General features: G+C 40.9%; 1 protein-coding gene across 2 annotated transcripts in view; it reads right to left on the bottom strand.

Moving 5' to 3' along the window:
- PPP4R4 (protein phosphatase 4 regulatory subunit 4) overlaps nt 1-26,421 on the bottom strand; it is a gene marked incomplete at both ends in the record, with an annotated part of 94,851 nt that overhangs the window by 43,250 nt on the left and 25,180 nt on the right. For both annotated transcript variants that reach the window (XM_080913294.1, XM_080913295.1), the window contains one exon: nt 23,688-23,790. In XM_080913294.1, coding sequence (XP_080769420.1) covers nt 23,688-23,790 — 103 coding nt within the window. The remainder of the gene's footprint in view (nt 1-23,687; nt 23,791-26,421) is intronic.

The following is a 26,421-nucleotide window of genomic DNA, read 5'->3' as shown; positions in this document are numbered from 1 at the left end:
AATGGGGTCAGCACAACATGAAAAACTGTACTAAAGAGTCACAGTGCTAGAAAGGTTGAGAACCACTGTCCTAAAAACCTATGCTTCCTGTCATCTTCCTCATCTCTTAGTAAATGACAACTTTTAGATTTTACAGCTTCTTAGTTTGCAAACTTCAGGGTCATCCTTTGCTTCTCTTATTCACTCACCCAATTCATCTAAAGGACCTACCTTCAAAACAGACCTGTAATCTGACCACTTGTTACCTCTCCCACTATGACCCTAATCCACTCCACCTTTAATTATTCAAATAACCTTTCTCTCCTCTGACCCACCATTGTCCCTCCTATCCTTCACTAGGCAGCCAGAGAGATTCTAAGTATTAGCTCAGATCCCTCTATGGCTTTCCTTCTCACTGGAAGTCCAAGTTATTTTGGTGCCATACAAGATCTGCTCCCAAATCCTCCTTTGCCCAGATTTCCACATGGTGGCTCCCTGAGCTCTCTTAAGCCAGGACTCTGATACCATTTTAAAGATATGTCTTCCCTGGCTGTTCTATTTTAAACCACTTTGAAAGTAAACGTTCTACATTCTACTCCTTAAGAGGTCGTAAATGACAGGGGTTGGCAGAATCAGACAGAAGGCAAGACCAAGCACATAGGCGCACATTCTCAATCTCCCTTCGAAGCTGCGCCTGATATGCTTGACCCCAACACCTGTCACAACAATTTACAAACTGTACCATATTCCTGCTCCCCTTGGTAAAACAGTTGCTGGTCATTGGGAGTAACACTCCTACGACTCTAGCAGAAGGAACACTAGAACAGTGAAGGGCTTTCTTGCTGGCCACTGAGCTAATGCCCGACAACCCATTACCTGCTATGAGGCAAAGCACAACTGTACACTGATGTCTTCCTCACAGACCCCCATATGTGCATTCACTATTAAGACGCTCACAACAGCTCTAAACCTCATGGGGCAGGGCCCTTTGCTGTGGCAAGTGTTTATGCGATATGGTTAATTCCCATTTAAAAAAAAAAACCCAACTTACTTATGCAGCTGTTTTGTTAAAAGCTTTTACAACTCACACACACACACACACACACACAAACACACACACACACACACACACACACACACACGAATGTGATTACTTATGTTTATTTCTCAACTAACCATCAACTATGTAGTTTAAAAGTCTGGGTGAGAGAAAAAAAGACACATGAGTGCAGAGGTTATAGGTGATATACTCTGAAACTAACCTTCCTATCACCCTTGTTTGCTGTTTCAAGAATAAACATCATCCCATACTATAACAATCTTGGATCTGAAGAACACATTAAAATAAAACTTATATGGCCAACATACAGACTTGCAGGTTTCAAAAGCATAGCTTTTATTTAGAAACAGAAAATGTTAATCAGATAAATTTTGAGAGTCACATTGTACATTCCAGTCACACAGTCTGCTTTTGAGACCCAAGAGTGGCTTTCTGGCCACTAGAGTCATTACATCCTAGGTTTGCACAGAGAAAAACTACATGCTAAGTGGAACAAAAAGAGCCTCCATCTTTGTTTTCTTACTGTATGACTTAGTCTTGACTCCACAGCAATTATTTTGCATTTAATTTTTGAAAAATCCACAAGTCTTATCAGGATTTAGTTTTTTCTTTTGTGCTGACTTCAATATCAGGGGCTGCTAAGAAACCAGCATGGACTAAGATTTCATCTCTGCTTTAAAAGAAGGAATCAATTCATTTCTAAACATGTTTTCCAGAAATGTAATAGAATAAATTTCATATTTACCAAAAACTGTTTTCCTCCAGAGTCACACCTTCTTGACAAGCTCATGTGAAATGCATAGCCCTGGGATAAATAGGTGTGTATCCTCATAGATCTTGGGGGAGATGAAAAGCAAATTCCTCCATTTGTTTAAGTGCGTGCCTGAAGGACAGTTAGCATTCCTATATTATACTGTCAGTAGACAGGCAGCCCAGCCTAAACTCTTTGAGAATGACTCGAGATACCGCATCAACTACTTTAAAACTAATTGTAAGGAGGGAAGGAAAGAGTGCTGGGCACATCTATAATCCACTCTAGTTAGTGAGCCATAGACAGAATGCTGCCTCCCTTGTAGAGGGAGAGAAGGGTCCCCAGTGAACCGGCATTACAACTCTCCACAGTGTACTACAGAGAAGCATCATGTGACTGTCTTATAACAATGAACAGATACCCCAGATTCCGTGTTCTAAAATTACAAAGTAAGATTGAAAAGTCCATCACGTTGCTGCTTGTTCTTTTTTAACTTTATTTTTTAAAAAAAGATAAATGTACAGATTTTTAAGCATTTTTGCATAAAAGTATACAAATACATTTTTATAAGGTTGTAATTAAGTATTTGTGGGTACATATACATACACATATGTATATATGTAACAATAATATAGGAAAAGAGGTTATTAATTTGAGGAGATAGGAGAGAAACTGGAAGGGGCTGTAGGAAGGAAAGGGGGATGTGATACAGTTCTTTTTAATTAAAATATATATTTTTTCTTTTTTTTTTCTTTTTTCCCTTGAACTTCACACAGTCTGTGGGTTGTTTCTGGGGTGTTCAGAGCTTTCTGGGGTTAGTACCCCATTATCAGTGACTGCATATTATGTCTGTTCTTTTGTGACTGGGTTATCTCACTCAGGATGATATTCTCTAAATGCATCCATTTTCTTAAGAATTTCGTTAGGCCATTGTTTCTGATAGCTGAGTAGTACTCCATTGTGTAAATATATCACAATTTTTGTATCCATTCATCTACTGAAGGACATCTGGGTTCTTTCCAGCTTCTGGCTATTATAAATAGAGCTGCAATGAACATTGTGGTGCATGTATCTTTGTTGTATGTTGGAGCATCTCTTGGGTAAATGCCCAGAAGTGGAATAAATAGATCTTCTATACTATTCCATAGGTAGTGCTATGTCCATTTTTTTGAGGAACCACCAGACTGATTTCCAAAGTGGTTGTTTCAGTTTACAACTCCACCAGCAGTGGAGAAGTGTTCCACTTTCTCCACTTCCTCGCCAGCATCTATTGTCATCTGAGTTTTGGATCTTGGCCAACTGACTGGTGTGAGGTGGAATCTCAGGGTTGTTTTGATTTGCATTTTCCTGATAGCTAAGGAAGTTGAGCACTTCCTTAGATGTTTCTCAGCCATTCGATATTCCTCGATTGAGAACTTTTTGTTTAAGTTTGTACCCCATTTTTAATAGGGTTGTTTGATTCTCTGGTATCTCGCTTTTTGAGTTCTTTGTATACCTTGTATATAAGGCCTCTATCTGATGTGGGGTTGGTAAATATCTTTTCCCACTCTGTTGGCTGCCCTTTTGTTTTCATGACAGTGTCTTTAGCCTTACAGAAACTTTGCAATCTCATTAAGTCCCATTTGTCAATCTTTGACCTTAGAGCTCGAGCTATTGGTGTTCTGTTTAGGAAATTTTCTCCTGTACCTATGAGTTCTAAGGTTTTCCCTACTTTCTCATCTAATAGTTTCAGTATACCTGGTTTAATGTGAAGATCTTTGATCCACTTGCACTTGAGCTTTGTACAAGGAGATAAGAAAGGGTCTATTTTCATTCTTCTGTATGCTGAGTGCCAGTAGGCTGTCCTTTTTCCATTTAATGTTTACAGCTCCTTTGTCAAAAATCTGGTGACCATATACGTGAGGGCTCATTTCTGGATCTTCTATTCTATTCCATTGATCCACGTGCCTATTTCTGTACCAGTACCACACAGTTTTCGGCACAATTGCCTTGTAATATAGCTTGAGGTCAGGGATAGTGATTCCCGCAGATGTTTTCTTGTTGTTGAGGATGGATTTCGCTATTCTAGGTCTTTTGTTATTCCAAATGAAATTGCACATTGCTCTTTCCAACTCAGTGAAGAACTGGGTTGGAATTTTGATGGGGATTGCATTGAATCTGTAGATTGTTTTTGGTAAGATGGCCATTTTTAAAATGTTGATCTTCCAATCCATGAGCATGGGAGATCTTTCCATTTTCTGAGGTCTTCCTCGATTTCCTACTTTAGAGTTTTGAAGTTCTTGTCATACAGGTCCTTCATTTGCTTAGTTAGAGACACACCAAGGTATTTCATAGTTTTTATGACTATTGTGAAGAGTATCTTTTCCCTAATTTCTTTCTCCACGTTTGTCCTTTGAATATAGGAAGGCTACTGATTTGTTGGAATTAATTTTATATCCGGCCACTTTGCTGAACTTGTTTATCAGCTGTAGGAGTTCTCTGGTGGAATTTTTGGGGTCGCTTAAGTACACTATCATGTCATCTGCAAAAAGTGATTTTTTACTTCTTCCTTTCCAATTTGTATCCCTTTGATTTTTTTTTTTTTTTTTTTTTTTTTTTTTTTTTTTTTTTTTTGATGTCTAATTGCTCCGGCCAGGACTTCCAGTACTATGTTGAATAGGTAGGGGAAGAGTGGGCAGCCTTGTCGAGTCCGATTTTAGTGGGATAGCTTCAAGTTTCCTACTGTTAAGTTTGATGTTGGATGTTGGCTTGCTGTATATTGCTTTTATTATGTTTAGGTATGGGCCTTGGATTCCTGTTCTTTCCAAGACTTTTAACATGAAGGGTTGTTGAATTTTGTCAAATGCTTTCTCAGCATCTAGTGAGATGACCATGTGTTTTTTTTTTTCTCTGAGTTTGTTTATATGGTGGATTACATTGATGGATTTCCGTATGTTAAACCATCCCTGCATGCCAGGGATGAAGCCTACTTGATCATGGTGAATGATCGTTTTGATGTGTTCTTGGATTCGGTTTGCAAGGATTTTGTTGAGTATTTCTGCATCAATGTTCATAAGTGAGATTGGTCTGAGGTTCTCTTTCCTTGTAGGGTCTCTGTGTGGTTTAGGAATGAGGGTTATTGTAGCCTCAAAAAATGAGTCAGGTAGTTTTCCATGTGATTCTATTTTGCAGAATAGTTTGGAGAGTATTGGCATTATGTTGTCAATTAATGTCTGATAAAATTCTGCACTAAACCTATCTGGACCTGGGCTTTTTTTGGTTGGGAGGCTTTTGATGACTGCCTCTATTTCTTTAGGTGTTATGGGATTATTTAGATGACTTATCTGGTCCTGATTTAACTTTAGTACCTTGTATCTGTCTAGGAATTCATCCATTTCCTCCAGATTTTCCAGCTTTGTTGAGTATAGGCTTTTGTATTAGGATCTGATGATTTCTTGAATTTCCTCAGTTTCAGTTGTTATTTCTCCACTTTCCTTTCTGATTTTGTTCATTTGGATACTCTCTCTTTGCCCTCTAGTTAGTCTGGCTGAGGGTTTATCAATCTTGTTGATTTTCTCAAAGAACCAGCTCTTGGTTTTGTTGATTCTTTCAATGGTTCTTTTTGTTTCTATTTGGTCGATTTCTGCCCTAACTTTATTTCTTGCCGTCTACTCCTTTTGGGTGTATCTGCTTCCTTTTGTTCTAGAGCTTTCAGCTGTGCTGTCAAGTTGCTGATGTATGCTCTCTCCAGTTTCTTTTTGGAAGCACTCAGAGCTATGAGTTTTCCTCTCAGTACTGCTTTCATTGCATCCCATAGGTTTGGGTATGTTGTGTTTTCTTTTTCATTGAATTCTAGAAAATTCTTAATTTCTTTATTTCTTCTTTGACCCTGCTATCGTTTAATAGAGTGTTGTTTAGTTTCCATGTGTTTGTGGGCTTTTTGTTGTCTTTGTTGTTGTTAAAGACCAGCCTTAGACCATGGTGATCTGAGAGGACGCATGGGAATATTTCAATCTTCTTATATCTATTGAGGCTCATTTTGTGACCAATTATGTGGTCAATTTTTGAGAAGGTGCCATGAGGTGCTGAGAAGAAGGTGTATTTTTTTTTTTTAGGATGATATGTTCTGTAGATATCTATTAATTCCAGTTGGTTTATAACCTCTCCTAATTTTACAGTATCCTTGTTCAGTTTTTGTTTCCCTGATCTGTCCATTGGTGAGAGTGGGGTATTGAGGTCTCCCACTATTATTGTGTGGGTGCAATGTATTTTTTGAGCTTTAGTAGGGTTTCTTTTATGAATATAGGTGCTTTTGTATTTGGAGCATATATGTTAAAAATTGAGAGTTCCTCCTGACAAATTTCCCCTATAATGAGTAAAAAGTATCCTTCCTTATCTTTTTTGATATCTTTTGGTTGAAAATCTACTTTATTCTATATTAGAATGGCCACTCCAGCTTGCTTCTTGGGGCCGTTTGCTTGGAAGGTTTTTTTCCCACCCTTTTACTCTGAGATACTGTCTGTCTTTGTCTCTGAGATGAGTTTCTTGTATGCAACAAATTGCTGGGTTTTGTTTATGTATCCAGTCTGATAGCCTATGTCTTTTTATTGGGGAATTGAATCCATTTATGTTAACCGATATCAAGGAATAGTGGTTGCTGTTTCCTGCTATTTTTGCTTTTGGAGGTTGAATTTTACCTGTATGTCTTTGTTCTTTTGGTTTTCTTGCTTAGGAGTTTTCTTATTTTTATTAGGATGTAGTTCCCCTTGCTGTAATCGGTTTTCCACCTATAATTCATTGTAGTGTTGGGTTTGTTGTCAGATATTGTGTAAATTTAGTTTTGTCTTGGAATATCTTAGTCTCTCCATCTATGGTGATTGATAGTTTTGCTGGGTATAGCAGCTTTGGCTGGCACCTGTGCTCTCTTAGGGTCTGCATGATGTCTGTCCAGGCTCTTCTAGCTTTCATAGTCTCTTTTGAGAAATTGGGTGTGATTCTGATTGGTCTGCCTTTATATGTTACATGACCTTTTCCCCTTACTGCTTTTAATATTTTTTCTTTGCTTTGGGCACTTGGCGTTATGACTATTATGTGTCGGGAGGAATTTCTTTTCTGGTCCAATCTATTTGGAGTTTGGTAGGCTTGTTTTATGCTCATGGTCATCTAATTCTAAAGGGTAGAGAAGTTTTCTTCTATGATTTTGTTGAAGATATTTACTGTGCCTCTTAGTTGATATTCTTCACCCTCTTCTATTCCTATTATCCTTAGGTTTGGTCTTCTCATTGTATCCTGGATCTTCTGGACATTTTGGGTTAGGAGCTTTTTGGTTTTTGCATCTTCTCTGACTATTTTGTCTATGTTTTCAATGTTGTCTTTGGCCCCTGAGATTCTCTCTTCCGTCTCTTGTAGTCTGTTGGAAATGCTTGCATCTGTGACTCCTGATTTCTTTTTTAGCTGTTCTACCTCTAGGGTTATCTCTTTTAGTGTTTTCTTTATTGTGTCAATTTCCGTTTTAAATTCCTTCTTCCATTCCTTCATTTCTTTGAATCTGTTTTCCTCTAGTTCTTTGAGTTCTTTGAATGTTTTTCTTGTTTCCTCTTTAAAAGCTTCTAATTCTTTGTGCTTTTCCTCTCGTTCTTGTTTAAGGATCTCCATCATCATCTTGAGGTATGATTTTAGGTCTGCGTCTTCTTTTTTTGGTGTGTTTGGCATTCCACTGTTTGCTGTGATGGGAGAGCTGGGTACTGGTGTTGCCAGGTTGTCTTGGTTTCCCTGGGGTACTTTCTTTCCCTTTTCTCTTGCCATCTTGTTGTCAGTCTTGTGTCCCTGGATCACTGCTGGCTCACCGCTGGCTCACTGCTGTTCCTGGAAGTGGGTGGTCTGAGTGCGGTTCCTCACTCCCTGTTGTCCAGCTGGGAATAGCCAGATGCAGGGTTACTGGTTTCCTGGAGCAAGCTGGGGCCGGGAGGGGGAACCGGGGGACCGCACACTGGCTCACCGCTGGCTCATTGCTGTTCTACTGCTTGTTTTTAACTAAAGTAATAGGAATTTAAATATTTGAAGAATCCGGGGTTATCAATGTGGGAATTTTTAGTAATTAGAAGTAGGTGGCAGCTCTTTTCTTAGATTGTAACATTTACAAAAAACTGAGTCCGAGCTACCGGTAAACAGTTGGAAGATGTCAATTCTAGGACCCCTGTTTCCTCACATATCCTATTCACTTCCTCATCCCATACCAGAAGAGAGACAGAGAGGCTACCTGGTTAGGAACAGCAAATCAGGCAGAGAGGGGAAAGCACTGCAGACTGTAAGCCAGAGAAATGAAGAGTTGCACTTGTTGATAAGGAGGAGGTGGATGAGGACGCACACAAACAACATGCTAAGAACTTCTCTGTGAAGGGAAGAGCAACGGTGACCACTACACTATTGGAAATCAGTGAATAAATGTCCTATCATGTAAAATTACAGGTCACAAAAAGGATAAAGAAAAAAAGAGGAAGAAGAGGAGGAGAAGGAAGGAATTGTGGATTATAGTTTATAAATACAAAGTAACAATTTAATACTTTGCAAAGAATGTATTTATGATAGAAATACCTATTTAACAGATTTGGTAGCTATAATAACCATCATAAATGACCCATGAAGTATTTAATTAATTAAGTATTTTGTAGGGAAGACAATCAACTGTTTTCTTTAGCAAACAGTAGCAATGGAAGGCCTAGTGATGACTATAAGCAAATGGAAATAGGACGTTCCTAAGTCATATTTTTTCTGACCTAAATTCTCCCTAAAATTGTCTTAGAATCATTTTTTAGTTTCTATGAATAATTTTGTTATCAATCTGCTTCTGAAAGAAATGAAGCCCATCAGGTTCCTAACAAGCATGCTGAAAGGTATGAATAAACAAAAAGCTAACAAAAGCTAACACTAGGGCAAGGCAGTGCATTAACTGCCTCAAAGTGGGTGAAGTCAGTCCCTGTCTCTCTCTGTCTCTCTGTCTCTCTCTGTGTCTCTCTGTCTCTCTCTGTGTCTCTCTCTGTCTCTGTCTCTCTCTCTGTCTCTGTCTCTCTCTCTCTGTCTCTCTCTCTGTCTCTCTCTCTCTCTCTCTCTCTCTCTCTCTCTGTGTGTGTGTGTGTGTGTGTGTGTGTGTGTGTGTGTGTGTGTGTGTGCCCCCCCACCACCACTCTGGGAAAGGCTCCAAATTCCAGGCCAATACATAAAGGAACAACAACAAACTAGTTGAGTGTGGTGGAGGCAGAGGGATTGGAAGTCACCCTCAGCATACTAAGTGAAGACAGCCTGGGTCACATGAGTCCCCACAAAAAAGAAGAATGCTGCAACCAAACGTTTGCAGACTGGGGAGTCAGATGCAGCCCTGTGGGTCTGCAGGAAACCCTCCCTAAGTAGTCATGAATCCTTGAAGACCAGTTCATTGTATTACATGCCATCTCCACCTTGGTACCCAGTTATCCGGGTAGAGACCTAGAACCTCTTAAAGGTTTCCAGAGCAGCATGAAGCCTAGGGCAGCGTGGGATGTCCAGTGTCCCTGGAGGACTCCTGCTAGGTACTGTGCTCCCAGCCCCAGTAAAGACAGCTGTGCTTTCTAAGTAGTGAGGCAGATGCCTCTGCAAAAGGCAAGAGGCCTGGCCCGCCATTCTTGCTACAGGTGTGATGGTGAACATTATGTTTAGAGGATACATTTACAGTGTTAAGCTTGTAAAAACAAAATTGCTTTTAGCTTGTATAAGCCATGAGAAAGGTGTTCCTACTTAGAGTGTACCCTGTCTGCTGGCTCAAGATGAACCACTTTCTGGTACAGTCGAGCTACTCCTAAAAGTTTAATGATTGTTGCAAAATATTTCACTGCCTCAACTATTCCTATATGGTAATGGGTCTCAAGATTAAGTAGGCTAATTGCTGGGTTCTGCTTTTGTATGAAATGCTTGCTTGCTAAGACAGCCAAGGCACCTGCTGGATGCCTGTTATAAAATCAAGCCTTGCCTGCACCCAAATAACATATGAGTTAATTTCAGTCCCCAAAATTATAACTGTCATTTTGTCACCCCATGCCACCCCTTTATAATCCTTTGACTAACAGCAGCCAGGCTGTGCCTAGGAAGTCTCTCTCGTTTAGTCTTGGTCAGTCTCTTTTTTAATAAAAATTGTCTAATTTACTAAAACCAAACTTAAAGTCAGATCGGTGATTCTCCGAATGACCCCAGACCCACAACACAGGTACTGGCAGTCAAACACCTTAGAAGAGTAGAACACCAGGCTGAGTCGGGCATGGTAGGGCACATGCTCACAGATGTGCTTCTGTTCCTGTTTGTGTCTGTGCCAATAAACCAAGTCTCATGTTGCTCCTTCAGATTGAATTTGATGGGCAGGACCTTGCAAACCTGAGGGTCAGGGTAGGGCTCCATCTTGAAGTATGGGAGCAGAGACGTTGAACAGGGAGTTTTAAAACCCAGTGAGTACATATGGTGAATAAAAAACAGGGGGACCCACAGTCAGCAAGCAGGTCAACTTTACTTTGGATGATTAAAGGCTTATAAAGTTTTGGGGGGCTGAGGGCATAGACATCCAGGATGGGTAAAGGTTGGGGGCTTAGGGTACCAGGAATGCCTTATTAACATGGGAAAGCATTTCAGGAATCTCAGGTGCTGGCTGAACAAGTTTTGTCAAGAGAAAGGAAATTGATCCTATAATCCAACTAGGGCTGCATGACATTCCTCAGGCACTGGTGTGTATAAGGGACTTAGAATTCCTTGAACAGTGTCAGAGAAGAACCCCTGACAAAGAAGGGAGTCTCCCATATTGCATTGAGCCAATGCTACCAGGTCATGGTGAACTTTGACCTTAATTAGCAAGAGTTTTTCCACAGTGAAGTGCTGCTCCCTGCTGTACCTGTGGTGCTGATGAGCCAGGATGCAGGAGGGCAGAGAAAACTGAGGCACTTCCATCTTGACTCTCTCATTTCCTCTCAGATCAGGTGTTTTCAAGAATCAAATTCCTAAGCTGACAGAATTTTAATTTCATTCACATTTGTTAAGGACCAGAATCAGACTCTGAGTAGTTGGGAAAAGTCAAGGATCTGGTTATCGACCTTTGAATGACTCTTGTTCACAGACATGTGAACACTCAAGAAATAGCTAGCTAATCATGTTCAAAGTTTATGCTGATTGCTAGAGACTTAGCAATCACCCAAGACCAGCACTGTACCTTACATTTCAATAATACTCCTAATTCTACCATTTAAATTGTGCTAAGAGCTAAGGATGAGAAGGTCAAGTTACCATGAGAGCCCTAGAGATAATATCTGAGGAGTCAGAGAAACCTCTCCTGAGATGTAACAGCCTGTGTAAAGAAAAAGAAAAACCTACTCTGAGGGTGGGTGGGACAGGAGGCAGGAAATCAAGAAACATGAGAAAAAGCAGCCCCTGCAGGCAGAGCCGGGCACTGTGAGGAAGCTTGTGGAAGAAGAGAACTGAAAAAACAATCTGCGAGTTTGGAGCCAAGAGGTAGGTTTGCTTCAGCGGTGAACAGGCAGCTCAGTGAGGCAAAGCCTCAGAACTTAAACAAAAGACACACAGCTCTAAATGCTTTGGAATGCCCTGCCCTACTAAGATTAGAAAGGGATTTGGAAGGAGAGAGAGAGAGAGCACACTTGAAAAGCACTATGCTTTCCAGAGCAAAACATAGACCAGCATGGGCACAGTGTGGCTGGAAGTGGATACATTCAAGAAGTATTTATGACATAAATAAATAGACTACACAGAGAGTAATGATGCAAGAACCAAAGGTACCTCTTAAGCCAGTAGAACACTGAAACCCCTTAGGATAGAGGAGAGTGGGGAAAATGCCAAGCCTGGATCTGTGTTTGATTCAGAATCACACACAGCACAAGGAGAGAGATGACTCCTGCCAACTTGCCACCCGCCTCTTCCCTCAGCTCGCTCTCTCTCTCTCTCTCTCTCTCTCTCTCTCTCTCTCTCTCTCTCTCTCTCTCTCTCTCTCTCTTTCCCTCTCTCTCTCTCCCCCCTCTCTCTCCCTCTCTCCCTCTCCCTCTCCCCCCCTCTTTCCCTCATACACACACACACACACACACTCACACACAACATGAAATGCACCTAAATGCACACACATCAAAATAAATAAATGTAAAACAACAAAAAGAAATCTCACAAGCTCAGTTTTAGGTCTGCTGACTTTAAAATGGCTCTGAGGCATAAACAGCTCTCCCAAACCATACACTATATAGACAGATTTCATCTAGTGTCCTAGTTAGATTTTTTTTTTTTTTTATCAATTTGATACAAGCTAGCGCTATCTGGGGAAATGAACTTCAGTTGACAAAAAGCCTTCATCAAATTACCTGCAGGCAAACCTGTAGGGCATTTTCTTGATTAATGATTGATGTGGGATTAATGACTCATGGGAGGTAGCCCCACCTCTGGATAGGCATCCTTGGCTGGTATCACAAAGCTGACTGAGCAAGGGAAGCGAGCTGGGAAGCAGTGTTCCCCCAGAGCTTCTGCTTTCCTTCCTGCCTCCAGGTTCCTGCCTGGGTTTCCCTCAATGGACCCAAGATATGAAAGCCAAATAAACCCTTTCCTCCCCAGGATGCTTTTGGTCATGGTGTTTCATCACAGCAATAAAAACCCGAAGGAGGACAGTGACTTCATGTAGATGGATTTGAAGGCATGGATTTATAAGATTTTCTAACGAGAAAATAGAAACAAAAGTGGAGCGCTGCTACTACAGACACAACTTCACTTCAACCAACATGGGAGTTTGGGCACAGAGTTGAGCTGCAGTGATCCAGCCCCATTTCCAGACTTGTAACTTCATTTCCAAAGAGTACCTTCGGGTACCCTCCTCTGACCTCTGAGAGCACCAGGCATGCAACTGGTACACATACATACATGCAGACAAAAGATTCATCCACATAAAATAAACAAGTAAATCTTTAAAAATGCTTACATAAAGAGATTTATCACAGATCTTTGTCAGAATATGAATCATAGGTTCTGAGGTGTTCCCAGTTAGGAAACAACTGGCCTATGTGAGATACGGTCCAGTGGTAAAGTGTGCACACTGCTCTTCTGGGAGATACAAATCTGTTTCCCAACACTCCCGTCAGGAAGCTACCTGTGACTCCAGCTCCAGGGGATCTGACACATCTCCTCCAGCACCTACACACACATTCACATACACACACACATACACACACACATACAGACCGACAGACATCAATTTAATTCTGAAATTAAAACAAGGAAAAAATAAAGAGAACTTCTTTTGGCAATGGCAGATGGAGTAATTTTCATCAATACTCTCAACAAGGATCATTTTAAAAACCTAGACACAGGTATTAAAAACTGTCTCCATAAAAACACAGAAATGAACAAGATAGTAAAAAGGATCCACCAGGTCCCAAGAATTCATGCAAATTCAAAAAAAGCAAGCATGTAATTAGACTTTGTTTCCCTTCAGTCGTTGCTGGTTCTGGACGAGCCTCTTAGCAGCTAGCAGCTTAAGAGATGGAGGCCGCTCTGGCTGTGGGAGCTCTGCCTTGGGTGAAGAGCACTAAGCAACCCAACAGACTCAACAGCGGTGAGGTGTGTCCTGACTCTCAGCTTCGGTCAGCAGAGCTGGCTACACTGCCCGTGATGGTGCAGAGCACTAAGGCAGAGAGGGTGGAGTGGCCAGACAAGGGGTCAGAGCTGCTCACGTGTACCTGACAGAAACAAGAGGGAGCTGGTGTCTAAGTTCCCTCGGAGTCTGATACATTCCATGGGGCAAGGATGCTTCTTAAGCAGGAAGGCAAATCACTCAAAATTGCTTCAGGAATTGCCTCTGATGGACCAGATTCACTGGGCCTCTCCCTCCCAGAGTAAGCAAACAATAAAGCTTCAAGAGCAACAAAGAAACTGAGACCATACCAGGTTCTTAAGAGAAACAGAAACCTGCCAAGCTGCCTGAAGGGGTTTAAGACGACAATTCCTTAGAAATGACACTCTCCGACTGTTGGACTGCTTGCAGGCTGTGCAGTCTTTGGGAATGCAGCTGGCTTTGAGTCATTTCTGCTCCCACAGTTAGGCCCTCACCCGTGCTCTGATAAATAACCCCATTAAACTCCCAGGCTCATCAAGCTGGAGTTTAATGGCATCCTTATTTTGATCTTCTGAGGTGAGTAGATGTTTGTGTTGAATCTCCCCAGAAATACATTTGTCACAAAATTGAGTGCCTAGTCTTACTGTATCTTAGTATGCCCTGATATATGCCTGATACCACAGGGAGACCCGCTCCTTTCTAAAGGGAAGCTGAGGAGGGGCTGTGGGGCTGAGGAGAGGTAAGGGTAGGACTGGGAAGAATGAAGGGAGGGAAAACTGCAATTGAGATGTATTTTGTAAGAGAATAAAGAAAAGAATTGCAACACAAAATTCTAATATATTTAAGTGGATTGTAGAAGATTTACAAAAGATACATAGAACTTCCAGACCAGAAAAATACAGTAATCAGAATTAAAGTTAGGCTAGACACAAACCAGTGACCTGGACAATGGGTCAGGACTAAACACTCAAATCACAGAGGAAAAGTGAGAGAAAAGGTAAAAGACAAAATATACTAAGTTCTAATTATATGAGAAATGGGAAACCTGAAAGGGACGATGTAGAAGGACATTTGATAATTTAAAAGAACCATAGCTCAGAAGTTTCCAAAACAAGCCACAAAGTAGAGAAGCCCTGTGAGTGAAAGACAAACAAATAAACAAAATCCCTGCTAGTAAGCATTTTGAAGTCCTGTACCAAATGAAATATACATGAAATGAGCCTGTCAGCCAGGTTTGGTGGTACAGACCTGTAACACCACCAACCAAGGAATCTGAGTACAAAATCCCAAATTCAAGGCCAACCTAGAATACACAGTGAAACTTTGTTTCATAAAAGCAAAAGCATTATCCACTGGCTATGCTGCTACAGTTTAATCACCAATCCCCTGTAAGTGGCTGTTTCAGTTGTTTTCAGCATTAGCTGCAACTAAGGAAGCATGAATTCCATGCCCTCATGGTCAAGTCTCTATGCAGACATATGTGCCAGTCTCCTGACCAGCAGTGTGCCTCTAACCACAAGTTCAGTTCTTGCCTCTACATCCTATTTCCTGCCTCTTTCTCTCTCAAGACTCTCAACACGGTCCCATTAGCCATTATCTTAGCAGTTTTAACATGTTCCTGGAAGTTTGTGTGTGTGTGTGTGTGTGTGTGTGTGTGTGTGTGTGTGTGCATCTCTGTGTTTCTCTGTTTGATGTCCTTATATTCTTGGATCTCCCCTTGCTTCCATGAAGATGCTCCCATTCCCAACCACCCACTGCCACCTTAGCCCCTTGGCAATGCCCTACATTGGGGCATGGAGCCTTCACTGGACCAAAGGCCTCTCCTCCCATCAATGCCAGACAATGCCATCCTCTGCTACATATGCAACTGGAACCATGGGTCTCTCCATATGTGCTCATTGGTTGGTGGTTTAGTCCCTGGGAGCTCTGGGGAGTTTGGTTGGTTGATTCTGTTCTTCCCATGCATATTATTTTCCACCAGATTGCTAGCAAATTAATCACAGGTATTTAACTTACCTATTTTATACTTCTTGGGTCATCATTGATACTTGGTCATTTCCCCCTTTATTTGGGGATTTAACAATTTTTTATTCAATACTAATTATTCACTGAAGAGAGAAAAAAAACAGCTCTGAAACTGATATGCATTCTATGCAGGCTCTGGGGGAGGGACAAATAAATCTACTCAGTATCTCACCTGGGTTTAAGCTTTACTGTTGTTATGGTAACCTCTACAGCACCACTGGATTTAGAGTCCTCCAACAGTGGGCTACATTACTTTGTGTTTAGCTAGCAGCCTGAAATGCCAAGGTCTTCCTCCATGAATCAACAGCACTTTTGAGCAAGGGTTTCTCTTCATACTTTATCTTCCCTGTTAATAAGCACTGTTGCTTACAGCTGTATGTTAGGCTAGTGGAGACATAAGTGACTTTCGTTCCCTGATTCTGTGTCATCTTAGTCAGGACCTTTGAGTCCAGGCTGCAGTAATGGAGCTTTTTCAGCATCCCCTGGCTAGTTCTTGGAGCAGGATAGGTTTTGGTAGTGTCAAATTTGTTGCCACTCCCATTGGCAGACCTTTCTGCTTTATTTAGGTGTAGCCTTGGCTCTAACATCTCCTGCCCCCTATCAAGGTCAAGAGGCTTATGTTCCCACCATATTCCAGAAGCAGTCACCAGTGCACTGTCCTGTTCCTTCTTCTCCAGGAGAGGCTGCTGTTTCTTTGGCTGTTCCCACAGAAACAGTGGGTCTTCACAGGCCACCAGAAGCAGCAGGTTCTGCTCTTTCCTCATCAAGCCTTTGCTTTACCGAAGAGAAGGTTCTGGGGAAGTAGGCACAGTTGCTTCCTTCCCTCAGTTAATCACCATCATATCTACAGCACCAAGGAGGGCTCACTTCATTCTACTGCTCTGTCCCAAACAGAGGCGACCTGTAGGTGGCGCTGCTGAGTACAAAGTTCCAAGTTAACCCAATCTGATACAGACTGTCCTGCAACCTGTACATTTCGATATGGTGACACATCTGAACTGGTGTTCAGAAAGTAGAGACGAGGATTGTGGGAGCAAGCTTAGCCAGAGCAACACAGAAAGAGTCCATAGTGAAGCAAACAAACAAGCCAGGGTCCCTACACATTAGACTCCGCTTCATCTTGCTCTTTAGAATTAACTCTTGTAGCAACCTTGTGATTACCTCTGGCATGCTCAAGAAAAGATATAAGCATGTGGGTTTTGAGGCTAACAGTTTAAAAAAACATTTTTGATCCCAGGGAATTGTTTTTTTATTCTTTTAAGCTCAACTGTATATTAAAAGAATTTCAGAAGACTTACTTCATTTATTTTTAACAGACAGGATGGATGGTAAAATGACCAAGAAGCAGATATAAGAGCACTGCTCTCTACCACAATTTGATGAAACATAAATCAAGCTTTAGATCTAGTAAAAACATTAACTGCTGAGCATGGTGACACACGCCTGTAATTCTGACACCTGGAGCAGAGGCACAAGGATTAGAGGTTTAAGACCATCCTTCAGTGCACAGACAATCTGAGAGCAGCCTGGACTAAGTCAGGCCTGGTCACAAAAGAGAAAAATAATTAATAATTGTCTTTCTTTATGCCCATTCTGCATACTTATGTTTCCATAGAACGTATTGTTATGAAGTAATTAGTAATGCCAATCTACTTCATCCTTAAATATAAGTGAACATAAGATACAAACCGTAATCAGACATTTTCCATGACTGACCATGGTTAATGCCATTTTCTTTTGCACTATAAAACAAAAAGAGCTGTCTCCACTGTGTGTTCCTGCTCATCTCCTCCAGCTGTAGCTGTGTCCGTTCTCTGGAGAGCTGGGAGACTGTTCTATAACCCTGACTTCCTGCACAACTGGTTCTTACCCTGATGCTGGAAACCTCCATTAACCTTGTACCACTGTGGGAAGCTCCCCCTCCTCTCTCCCTGCCTGCAGTCAGGGTGTCGGCCAATGGGATGCTATGCTCCACGGCCAATGGGATGCTATGCTCCACCACAGGCCGTCTGTGACCTGCAGGGGTCCTGGAACATCATATTCTGCTCAAGATGTATAATTATGTTGCTTTCATAAAACCCTTTTGCTTTTCTCAGAATTTAAACTTTTATCTCAGAAAATGTCAACTACAGTGAGGAAGAGAAGACCGTTTTTGAGATGCAAAGCAAAGAAGAAAGGAGTCTGTATCGCTCTCTTGTACTTGCTCATCCCTTAGTTAAGACTGTCTTTATTTTTCAAAGCACTATCAAAATCAAGTATATTATTTCATGCTTCTTAGAAACCTAACATTACAGCCCAGCACTGAGACTGTTCCATCTGTCAGCTTTAAGTGAGAACAATACATCGGACAGTGCTGTCAGTTGAGAGACTGTATCTAAGGCATGAAGCACACACAGCCCCTCACATCACTGTCCACTCAACTGTGCTGCTTCCAATAAGACTTTAAAGACACATGCAGCTTTTCATTCACAGATAGCTTTATTTGCAAAGTGAATGCTTTCTATTCAAATTTCAAAATGAGATCATTTAAGAATCTGTCCGTATTCAGTATAAAAATGCTGTATTCTTCACACTGGAAGATATTTCTGGTATTTTCTTACTGTATCAACTCAGGAAAATAATGTCACCAAGAGTACTAAAAGTGGATGTGGTAGATTTCTTCTGAATCAAAATCTTGCTGTATCACAGTGACCAACTTTAAATAATCAAATTTCATACTGGTTTCATAGCCCGTGTCTCTGTTGTCTTCTATTCTGTACTTTATCTCCTCCTCCCACCCCTGTGAAGTGTCTCTGAGAGCACAAGTCAGTGTTACAGACACCACTGAGGCTGACTCACTCAAGGCCAGTGAGTCAGGCCAGCAGTGTCAAATGCATCACGGTCTCCTGGGTAGACACTGACTTCTCAGAACATTAAATCCAATCAACGGCCTTTCTAAAGTTGCTTGTGAGTGCCTATTATTTCCAAACACCATTCCAGGCTCTGGGATAAAATGGCAAGCCAGGGTGACAAAGATTTCTGCCTTTGTGAAAAAGAGGGAAAGATTGGTAGGTGCCAAGGTCACAAAAGTCATGGTAAGAAGCTTTATTCTATCTGAAATGAAAACTGATCTGTTTTAGTTTTCTTGTAGCTTCTATTACAAATTAACAGAAGCTGGGTGCATTAAAGCAACAGAAATGTACTCTCCCTCAGTTCTAGAAGGCAGATGAGCTAAAGCAGTGTTACTCAGACCAAGATGCTCACTGCCACACTCCCACCACAGGCTTCTGACTATTGTGCTGTCCCTTCCTGGCTTTCTGTGTCTTTCTGTCTTCACTGCTTTCTTACCCTTCCTTCATCCTCTGCTTCCTTCTGCTAAGAGACCTACCTGTGTTGGCATTTGGGCCCCATCTAAAAGATCCAAGACAACTTCTCTATCTCCAGACCCATGATTTAAGCACATCTTGAAATCATCTTGTTCTATAATAAAGTAAAATTCAGCTTTCTGGGATCAGAGCTTGATTCTGGAGGATAAAGGGAGGGGAAGTGAAGGGGACAGCATTCTGTCACTCCATTTCACCACTTAAGTAATAATGTAAGACATGATTGGTTGGTATTTCCTAAAGCCCTCTCTGGGTGAGTGGCTTCGAGGTGGCAAAGTGAAAGCAATTGGTCCCATGTGCAGCTGTTGTGGTAACCAGACAAGGTGGCTGAAGCCTGAGAAGTGAATTACACATTAAAGACCTACAATCAGATCAGCTAATCATGAGGCTGACAACCTGCTGTAGGCAACCTGGTTAGCTAGGGTCTCTTCCTCTGTGGGATGTGTGTCACAGAACCATCGTCTGGACTCAGAGATTAAAACACATAAAACATCCAATAGCTGACCCCCACAGAACCTGAGTCAATACTCACTATAATTATTCTCTGTGCCTGACACTGCACATTTTCTGCTGAATAATAATATTACGATGTCCTTTTGGAACAAAATTTAAGTAAATGAACAAGTAAATGGATTTGAAACTTCAAGAGGAACAAGAACTGCTTGGTGCTGTATTATGATGGAGTCCGTTATCCTATGTTAGGTGGAGTGTCACCTTCATCTGTGACTTTATAAAGGAATACAGTTTAAGAATTTCATCTTGACAACAAAAGATTTTGCTTGTAGATTTAATTTTTAAGTGTGAGTGAGTGAGTGTGAGTGTGTGTGCATGTGTGTGCGTGTGTGTGTGTGTGTGTGTGTGTGTGTGTGTGTGTGTGTTTGCATGTATGAACACATGAGATTTCAATGCCCGCAGTGGCTAGAAAAGGGCATTAGATTCCAAGGAGCTAGAACTGCATGTGGTTGAAAGCTATCTTAACTGGGTGCTGGGAACCCAGCTCAGAGTTTCTGGAAGAACGGCTTTCATTCCTAAGTGCTGAACCATCTCTCCAGCTCCTGCTGGTTTAAGGTCAAAATGTCTTCATCTCAGCTAGATGTGGCTCACTCCTTTGAGCCCAGCAATTGGGAGGCAGAAGGAGTATTTTGAGTTTGAGGACAGTCTGATCTACATAGAAAATCCTAGGACAGCCAGGACTACCTAGAGAGACCTTCTCTCAAACAAACAAACAAAACAAACAAACAAAGAAAAGAAAAAGTCAAATTCCTTCATCTTTAAAACAGTGAAAATAGATTGCCATATTTTTTTAAAAACATATTTTAATTAAGACCCAGTAGTAAGTATAAAATGCAAATGTAGTAAACAAACAAACAAGGTTATCGCCAGTACAATTTCATAACATGTAGGACCAAAGCCGCCCACATCTCTTTTCCTCTGTTCTTTTAGGTGAAGCAAAGCAATGGAGAATCTCTGAAAGCTGGTCCGGCTGAAGTCACAAGTGTGGTGATTGGGAACAGTTACTTTCGGAATGAAATACTCACTGCTTATATTTTTAAGTTCTCTCAAAGTGAATAATGAAGAACCAATGTTAGCAAGTACTCAGATTATTACCGCCTGTATACTCAATGGACCATCTCCTCACACACTGAAAACCACCCAGATGCCCACACCAACCATCTGGATGCTGCTCCCCACTGCAATCCAATTGGCATTCATCCATTCCAATCCATTATGGAACTCTGTTCATTCTAATAAACGTTCCTGAGATGTCTATGCACTGCACTGTATTGCTTTAGTGCACCATGTTAATCCAGCCTGCCACTGACTCTTAGAGACCCAGAACTGGAGCTTCCTAACTGTCCCATGCTAGTCTACACACTGATCAAAGTGCCCACAAGATGTGAACAGACAGTAATTCTGACGTTCAGTCTCCAGTAGCTTTCCACTGTCCTCAAATCCAATGTCACGGGCATTAGTCCAGCCTGGTCTCTGTTCAGACCCCACCCTTCCCAGTAGCCCCAACTACACTTACCACTGTTCCACCTCACCTGCATCTCAGGCCACCTGCTGCTCGGCCATGGTGAGTTGCTAAGCACCTGCCCTTGTCCCCAGTGAGTCAAAGACCTCCGTTACTTTACTATTTTGTCTCAGTGTGTTTACACTCGGCCTTTTGTTTGATTGCCTGTTAATGTCTGGGTCACCTCTGCACTACAGCCTCCTGGAGACCAAGTTCCCTGTCTCTATTCATCTCTACTTCAGTGACAACAACTGTGCCTCACACCTAACAAGCAGTGCTCGGTAAATAAGTACAAGTGATCATAAATGTCATTGTTGCTAAGTGCTCACTTACTCTGGCATTCAAGGTGGCCTTACCACAAAACTGAGAATTCAGCAGGATGTCGAGGTGAACAGAGTGACCATGAGCTCACAGATAATCACTGGGAAGTGATCACTGGAAGAAGCCAGGCAGACCTGAGAACACGCCAGCCTGAAGTTCCAGTAAGTCTTGATGCTCTCTGCACTGCCATTGCTGTTCCCCGGTTAAGTCTATCTTCTGTGATTTACTCACATGTTTCTGTGCAAAGCAGAACCACACAGTGCTCACATGCCCCTGTGTCCATCTGCACGGCTTATGGGCTTTTTCTGATGTGGGGGTCCCCCCACCTGAGACTCTTCTACCTTTTTGTAACTCCTTCAAGTAGTATGGGCAAGACAGATGAAGGCCCTAATAATGGATGCCTACTAGTTTACCTTAAGAAAGAATAAAAATCTGGGTTTATATCTTAGCTGCAGGGTGTTTGCCTGGCTTGCACACAGCCCCAGGTTTGAACCCCAGTACTACCACATGAACTGGGAATAATGATGTAATCTTTTAATACTAGTACTTGAGTGGTGGAGGCAGGAGGATCAGCAGAAGTTCAGGGTCATCCTCAACTACATACTGAGTTCCAAACCACCCTGGGCTACATGAGACCCTGACTAACATACATACATACATACATACATACATACATACATACATACATACACACATACATAAAAATTGTTCAGTAATTTAAAAAATTTTCTTAAAACAAATTCGTTAATGGGCATTAGTTTTTACTCCAATTAATCATTAATGCTTTGTATTAAAACCATATATTCAGCTGGGCATGATGGCAAACACCTGTAATCCCAGTATTCAGGAAGCCCGGGCAGATGGAATTAGAAGCCAGCCTGGTCTACAAAGAGAGTTCCAGGACAGCCAGGGCTACACAGAGAAACTGTCTCAAAAACAAAAATATCTTGCATAACTCTAGCATACCTGATAGTTTCAGAAGATACATTAACACTGTATAAAGATACTGCATAACTGAAATCAATGTGTGTTCTCCTTGTTTTTAAGAGGAGGTGTTTGGCACTAGGGATTGAACCCAGAGCCAGGCAAGTTTCTTAGGAGTTACTCAACTGTCTACTATGAACACATTAGCAAAATTTTGATGGAACCTCTAAAGGTTGTTGCTGTCTACCTTTCATCTTTTGTTGTTTTTTACGTCTGAATGCTAAGGGCTAGAGAGATGGCTCAGCAACTAGGAGCCACTGGCTGCTCTTCCAGGGGACCTGGATTCAATTCCCTGAAGCCATATGGCAGCTTAAAACTAGAACTCGTCTCAGGATCCTAATAAAAACCTCCTCTGACCTCTTTGGGAACCAGGCACTCGCTCTGGACATGCAGTCTGCTCTCTGTGGACCAGACTCCACCAACTCAACACAGTATGCAGTTTGATGGTTGTTTTACTTTAAACTTCATTTTCTTACTTACATGAACTCCCTAGCCAAGATGATTCTACCATTCAACTGGTACTTCTGGATGTCATGATAACAATGTTGGTTAGTTAACACTACCAAAATCAAAGGTACAAACAGACCTGATCTAGATAAGCTTACTCACGTCAAAACTGGGTATGATTCTGGGAAAAGAGACATAACAAAGCTTAGTACACTCATGAATCACCATGGTACCCAATAAAACCTCATATTGTCTTATGGAAATGTGGGCTTCTTATAAAAATGACAGCAGTTGGGACCATACTATATATAATGCTAAAAAAAGCAAACCTCAAAGATATGCTTATAATTATGTTTTTAAATATGTATAATTAATTTGTAAACAGCTATAACCAAATAAAAAACTGGGGGCAAGTAAATAAAGCCCATTCCTAGCCAATATTATCTCCAATAGCGGGTAGCCTCTGACCCCATCAGTGGTTAGGATGCACGAGAATTCAACACAAAGACTGACTGCTGTCTAGATTGCTCACAAAAATACTTGTTTCTTTGTTTTTTAAAGAGTTCTTTGCACTCAGGTACAAACAAATAATAAATACTAGTCATTATATATCTACCATGAATTATTAATAACCAATGAGCATTATGTACTTAAAGAAGAAATATGATAGTAGAGAAAACATTTATGTTCAGAGCAAGAAGCTAATTCTGAAAAAAATTAGGGAGGAATAAATATAAACTAAAATTGTGATCGACCAGAATACACTTCGTATGATGAGTCTTCAGAAGTCGCCTTAGACCAGTCATGCAAGATCTTAATTATATTATTATTGGTAATGTAGACATAAAATTACTGTGCTAATTTTTGAAAAAAATACCAAATGACATACCTATAATTTTATAAAGATAGTTACAGTTTAAGCTATTAAAAATCTACCTTAAAAAATCACCAAGGAACTCTTTACAGCTAACTTTCCTAGATATTTATCATAATTCAAATACTCATGGTAACACTTTACTCTTTACTCCATTAGTGGGTGAAACGATCAGCAAGGAAAACTCTGAAATTTTCTCTCAATAATGACAAACATGCTATTGGCAGTGGGGAGGGAGGACAAGAAATTGAAATCTTATTTCATACCAACTTACTCTGACTTTGGGTAAGACTCTCCGAAGTGTTTCAGTAGGATTCTGTCGCATCAAAAATGGAAGATTTGCAATCACACTTGCTCCTTGGATATCTTGACCAGCACTTACAAGGAAAATGCAAATTTTTAAATTTAAAATTAGAAGCTAAATTTTTCATTTAATGGGTTAATTTGAAAAATGACTGCTTTAAATTACTTCCTTACAATGTTTTAAATATGTTGTCAAGATATAAAAATAAAGCCAGAAATAAAATTTTGTTAAATGAATCTTAAATACATGTGGACATTACAGTTATGCTAAAGTAATAATTCCTGTTTCTATGCATGTCGTTAGGTGTTAACAATCTTACTAATACTTTAAAAGTCTATTACACTTTTCTCTGTAATTGGAAAGTTTGCTCAAGTTTATAAAATACATAAATAATAAAAATGCATTATGGTAAAATAGTAAAGCAATAATCACAGCAACAATTAAAATAACATAGGCAAAAACATAACTTTGAACACACTATAATGGTTTGTATAAACTGGCTCCATTAACTGCAAGAAACTCAGTTCTCTGACAGCCCTCTAGGACATTTTATATAATACCTTTTTGGTGTATTGCATTGAGGCTTTGTTCCCAAAATAACCTGTGTGGTATTCTAGAGGCCTAAATACTTTAAAAAGTATTCATATTCGTCTAGAAAAAAAATTTCCATGAACTACAAACACTTCTTTAACATACAGCCTAAGCAACACCCATTTTGCTAGCATGTCAAATCCTGGGGTGAAACCCCGCCTGCTCTGAACTGCCACCAAACACATTAGATGTTGATGGTGTAACAGCTAAATACTTCTAATAAATTTAAATTAGTTTTACTTCTATCCAAATAAAACCCTGGTCATCTGAAGGAGAATGGCCTCCATGGGCTCATATATTTGAATACCTGGTCCCCAGTTGGTGAAGCTATTTGGGAAAGATGTAGCCCTGTTGGAGAAGAGGTGTCACTGGAGGTAGGCTTTTGAGTTTCAAAGGAGCCATTCTGAGACTCCCTTTCTCTGCTTCAAGGTTGTGTCTCAAGAAGTGAGCTCTCAGCTACTGTTCAGCACTGTCTGCCTGCTCCCCAGCTCCCCACCACGACGGTGATGGCCTCTCAGCCTCTGAAACTGGAAAGTCTTTCATACTGTTTTATCACAGCAACAGAAAGGTGACTGCAACAAGGATTATTCGTGGCTTTGTGGAATCTATGTGAGTTTTAAATATAAGGTGTTCAAATAGGCTTTTTAGGTATTTTTTTTGTTTTTTCAGAGTTGTGCAGATTTGTCATGAGATGTATGTTCTAGTTGTGAATAAAGCTGCCCTGCCAAGTAGCAAGTCTTGGCCTGAGGCAGTATGGCAGACTGGACCACAGGGTGTTGGCCTGTTACAGCGGGGCAGACTGTGACTACACTGTTCTTGTAATAAACCATTTAAAGACAACGTGAAGAAAAGAGAGTAGCACAAAGTAGGAAACTACGCTAATCTAGGAAGATGGCCAGAAGGTGGAAACTAAAGTTCAAAAAAAAAAAAAAAAAATAGGTTGAAAGGTAATGCCTAAAAATATATCTGCATCCTAATCCTGGAGTGCTGGGGGTGTTCTTAATTCCCAGAAGAATCATGAGATAAAGAGAGCATCCTGGATTATCTAGGTCTAGTAACATGAGTGGACAAAGAGCTACTCAGGACAGCAGAGAAAATCTGACCACAGAGAGAGAAATGGGAAAATGTCATCACAGGCCAGGAATAAGCTGACACTCACCAGAGTGTCACACCAAAAATAGATGCATGATGCATCCCTAGAGTTCCACTAATTTCTTGATTTGGGGCTTCTGGTCTACAGAACTACAAAAACAATATACCTTGCTTCAGGTTACCCGGTTTCTGATAATGTATATTATCAGCCACATAAACAAATACACCACTGTTGTGATTTAAGTGTGAGTATAGGCCCGTGTGTTTGAACACTTGGACCTCAAAAGACAAAGCATCCCATGTTCAACACTACAGAAGGTAATAAAAAAGGTAACTGTAACCTAGTATTTGCTACAAAAGAAAATTAAGAAAATACAAAAAAATACAAAAAGATCATAAGTCATTAATTATGAGAACATAGAACTGAGGTGACAGAACCCAGCAGATAGTTGGAAAATGACTCAGCTGGAAAGGATGTGAATGAAACCATCAGTGCTGAAGAAAGGGGGGAATTTGAAATATAAAAGGAAAGGAGGAAAAGGGATATGAGAAAAGTAATGCTGAAAAGAACAACGAAGGTACAACATGCTGACCGGAGGAGTCCAAGAGTGAGCACCAAGCAAGGGATCTCATTTTCAAGTTAAAAATGGTTCAAAACTGGCTGTGGAAGTTTGAGAAATGGCATCATAGGCTATACATTTGAATGGTTAGCCACTTGGAAGTTATACTATTTGAAAAAAAATTAGGAGGATTAGGAGGTGTGACCTCCTTGGAAGAAATGTCACTAGGGGTGGGCTTTGGGGCTTCAAAAAGCCATGCCAGGCTCTTTGTGTGTGTGTGTGTGTGTGTGTGTGTGTGTGTGTGTGTGTGTGTGTGTGTGTGTTGTCTCTGTCTCCCTCCCTATAGATCAGTATGTAATTACTTCTCTAGCACCACACCTGCCTGCCACCATGCTCCTTGCCAAATGATAATGAACTAAACTCTGGAACTATAAACCAGTCCCAACGAAGAGTTTTGTTTT

Source organism: Micromys minutus (genome assembly GCF_963924665.1).
Source record: "Micromys minutus genome assembly, chromosome: 1".
Taxonomy (NCBI): domain Eukaryota; kingdom Metazoa; phylum Chordata; class Mammalia; order Rodentia; family Muridae; genus Micromys; species Micromys minutus.
This window is presented reverse-complemented; position numbering and strand designations above follow the sequence as displayed.